The 3,259-nt window shown below is 59.6% G+C and overlaps 1 protein-coding gene across 1 annotated transcript in view; it reads right to left on the minus strand.

The window, feature by feature from the left end:
• The window catches only part of ADGRB1 (adhesion G protein-coupled receptor B1), a 25,114-nt gene that overhangs the window by 5,355 nt on the left and 16,500 nt on the right, over nt 1-3,259 (minus strand). The window contains exons 8-9 of the mRNA XM_021716718.1: nt 2,601-2,696; nt 137-191 (exon numbers count right to left, since the gene is read on the minus strand). Of these exons, the coding sequence (XP_021572393.1) occupies nt 137-191; nt 2,601-2,696 (151 nt within the window). The remainder of the gene's footprint in view (nt 1-136; nt 192-2,600; nt 2,697-3,259) is intronic.

Genomic DNA, 3,259 nt, shown 5'->3' on the forward strand with positions numbered 1-3,259 from the left:
GGCTGGGCCCACATCTCCCGGGGTAGGTCCCCTGGGTCCCAGGGATGTGGGCGTGGGTGAGGACAGATGATGCACGGACAGATGCATGGAGTAGAGAAAGAAGCAAGCAGGCCAGGTTGGCCACTGTTGCTCTCACCTGTCAGGCGCTCACCTGATCTACAGGCTAGATCCACGTCTTTCTCAAAGTCAGTCTGCAAGACAGAGACAGCAGGGTGGGGTGAGGGCCGCCCAGCAGGTGGGGGGGGTGCCTGCAGGGTGGAGGGGAGGGGGCCACGCTGGGGCCAGGGTGCCCTCAGAGCGGGGTGTGTATGCGTGCATGCTTGGGGAGGGGGATGCCTGTGTGCCACAGAGAAGCCCATCCACATCCATGGTCCACATGCACATGTGGGCGGCTATGTTTCTGGATGCTCTCACCTGGGTGAGTTTGCGAGTGTGCATGTATGTGTTTGTGTTTCTGCATATAAGTATGTTTATACAGGTTTGTTTGTGGATTTGTGTGTAAGAATATGTGCGTCTGAGTGTGTCTGAGTATGTATGATGTATGTTTATGAATGTGTCTGTGTATGTTTGTGTGTATGAATGTATCCATATGAATGTATGTCATGAGTATGAGAGCACATGTGTTTGAGTGCTGGTGTGCCGGTATGTGTGAGCGTCTGTGTGCCTGTGGACGTGTATGTGTCTATGTGTGCATGTGATGGTGTGTATGCATGTGTATGAGCGTGCCTGTTTGTGTGCGCAGCACACGCGTGTTCTCCCTCCAAGGCATCTGTGGAGCAGCTGACCTCCCGCGCCCCTCCCTGGCCTCAGTCTCCCCCCACAAGTCTCAGGAGCAGCTCTCAGGCCCGTGGCACCGGAACTCCTCTCCTCTATCCCCCCATTCTTGCAAGGAGGCCCCACATCAGGGCCAGCTGCTGTCACGAGTTTGTGAGGCCAGGGCTGGCACCAGGCCCCTCAAGCTGCTCATCGCCACTGACCCCTGCTGCCCCACCCCAGGCCGGCAGCCAAGGAGGCAGGAGCGTGTGACACAGGCCTGCCCTGAGGTAGCTCATCTAGGCCTGGGAAAGTCCTTCTCCAGGGGAGGAAAGGGGTTCCAGGAAACAGACCAGCACCTCATCTCAAACCTGGAGGCTCCTTCCCTGCAAACACCAGAAGCTGGTTGGCTGGAGACGATAAGCTCTTCTCCCTGGGGTCAGAGGTCAGCCCAGAAGAAGTCCCAGGGGAGGAGTAAGCTGTGTCCCCAAGTGATAAACTATCCCCTGGGGCCTGCCTGGACTCCACTCATGAACTAAGGTCTCCTCTCCCCGCGGGATCTTGCTCTCACCCAGGGACTAGATGCTGGCATCTGCTGAGGCCCTGTCTGTGATCCTCATGACCACTGGGAGGTAGCCAGGTGCCCTGGAGCACCTCCTGTGTGCCAGGCTCACTGTGCACCAGCAGGTGGCAAACTCCAAATGGCGGTGCGGAAAATTTACCCAGGGCACGGCCAGGGCCTGAACAAATGGCCTAGGGGAGCAGGGGGTCAGGGAGGGTGCCCTGGAGGAGGTGACCAGCAGTTGTAGGCAGGGGGTACAGGTGCATGTGATGCCAGACAGGCAGGAAAACAGCCCAACATGTGAAGGGCCTGGCTCAAGACAAGGCCAGGACACATAGCCACAGGGTCCTTAGGGCCTAGAATGTGGAGGAAAGGGTTTGGTTCCATCCTGCATGTGAACTCCCAGATGCAGTTTCAGAGCCAAGCCAAGAGGACCAGTGAGGGGGTGGGCACAGATCTGGTGACTGGGGGTGGGAGGCAGTACACACCCTCCCCTCACAGGGCCTAGCTGGGGTCATCACAGGGCAGTGGGGAGGAAGCTGCTGAGGTCATGATGAGGAGAGTTTCTGGGTCCACAGGGAGCTGTGACAGGCACTACATGCTGGATCTGGCACTCAGGGCTCCCAGACTGCAGCCCTCATGGCAGGTCTGTGTGCGGTCCTGGGTGTGATGCACTCTAAGGCAGGCAGACCACATGCACAGCAAGAAGGGCAGGAAGAGGATGTGGCCAAAGATACCAGGTGGGCAACAGGGGACGTAGAAAGCCCAGCAAGGGAGGCATGGCCAGTGGCAGGTGGGGGGAAGGATGGGCAGCACATCAGTCACCTAGAGGGCCTGGAGGAATACTGGGAGGCAGTGGGTGGGGCGGGGCTAAATGTGGCGGTGACGGGCTGGGTCTGGTTCCCCAGGTGGAGGCCGAGGAAGGCCTGGCCTGGGCTGAGATCCAGAGCTGTGAGGGTGGACCTGGAAGACGGGAGGGCAGCTGAGGCGAGGGCTGGGATGTCAGAGGTGGCATTACCCAGAGGGGCACCACTACCACCAAGGGGGGTGGGCACCAGCCTCTGCCCAAACCCCTTGCTGGCCCAGCCATTCCCAGCTAGAAATCCCAGACTAGGGGCTTCACCTTGGCAAGCCTCAGTTTCCCCAACTGCAAATCGGGTCCCAGAGTTCCTCGTAACAGGCTGTTGAACCTGGTAACACTCCGGGCACAGAGAGGGCCTAGAGGCACTCCGTGAGGGGCGCCAGGCAGGTGGGGCAGCCTGCATTTCTCTGCTCCGAGTCCTACCATGAGCTGGGCGTGGCCGTTCTGGAAGGAGCCCCCTGAGTCCCCGTTGCCTTCTTCCTGCCGGTCAACCACACGGCATTTCACAGCATCCTGGACCTGGGGAGGGAGAGCAGAGACTGTCAGTGGGCAGCCACACTCCTGCCTGGTGGGGGATGGTGAACCCACCCAGAGCAGCATCTGGGAGGGGGCACCATGGAGAAGGTGCAGGGGTCCCGCAGGAGTGGGGGCTCCCCTCACAGGACCACTGCTCGCCTGCACAGTCATGACCCACGAGGTGGAAAAGGGGCAGTGACACCCCAGCAGGGAAGAGCCCGCCCTTCTCCTCTCTGAGGTCCTCTCAGTGCCAGTTTGTAGTATGAAAACTAAAACACGTGGCGGCCCAGCTGCTGAGAGCGGCCAACCCTCCTGGACAGAGTGCACCGGTAAGAGCCGCTGTCTGGGCTGGGCTCGGTAGCTCAGCCTGTAATCCCAGCACTTTGGGAAGCCGAGGTGAGTGGATTGCCTGAGCCCGCGGTTTGAGACCCACCCGGGCAACTTGGGGAGACCTCATCTCTACAGTAAATCAAAAAATTAGCTGGGCGTGATAGCGCACACCTGTAGTTCCAGCTACTTGGAAGGCTGAGGTGGAAGGATCACCAGAGCCCACCAGGTCGAGGCTG

The sequence above is a fragment of the Carlito syrichta genome, unplaced genomic scaffold (assembly GCF_000164805.1).
Source record: "Carlito syrichta isolate Samal-C Ts95f unplaced genomic scaffold, Tarsius_syrichta-2.0.1 Scaffold308876, whole genome shotgun sequence".
NCBI classification, from domain to species: Eukaryota; Metazoa; Chordata; class Mammalia; order Primates; family Tarsiidae; genus Carlito; species Carlito syrichta.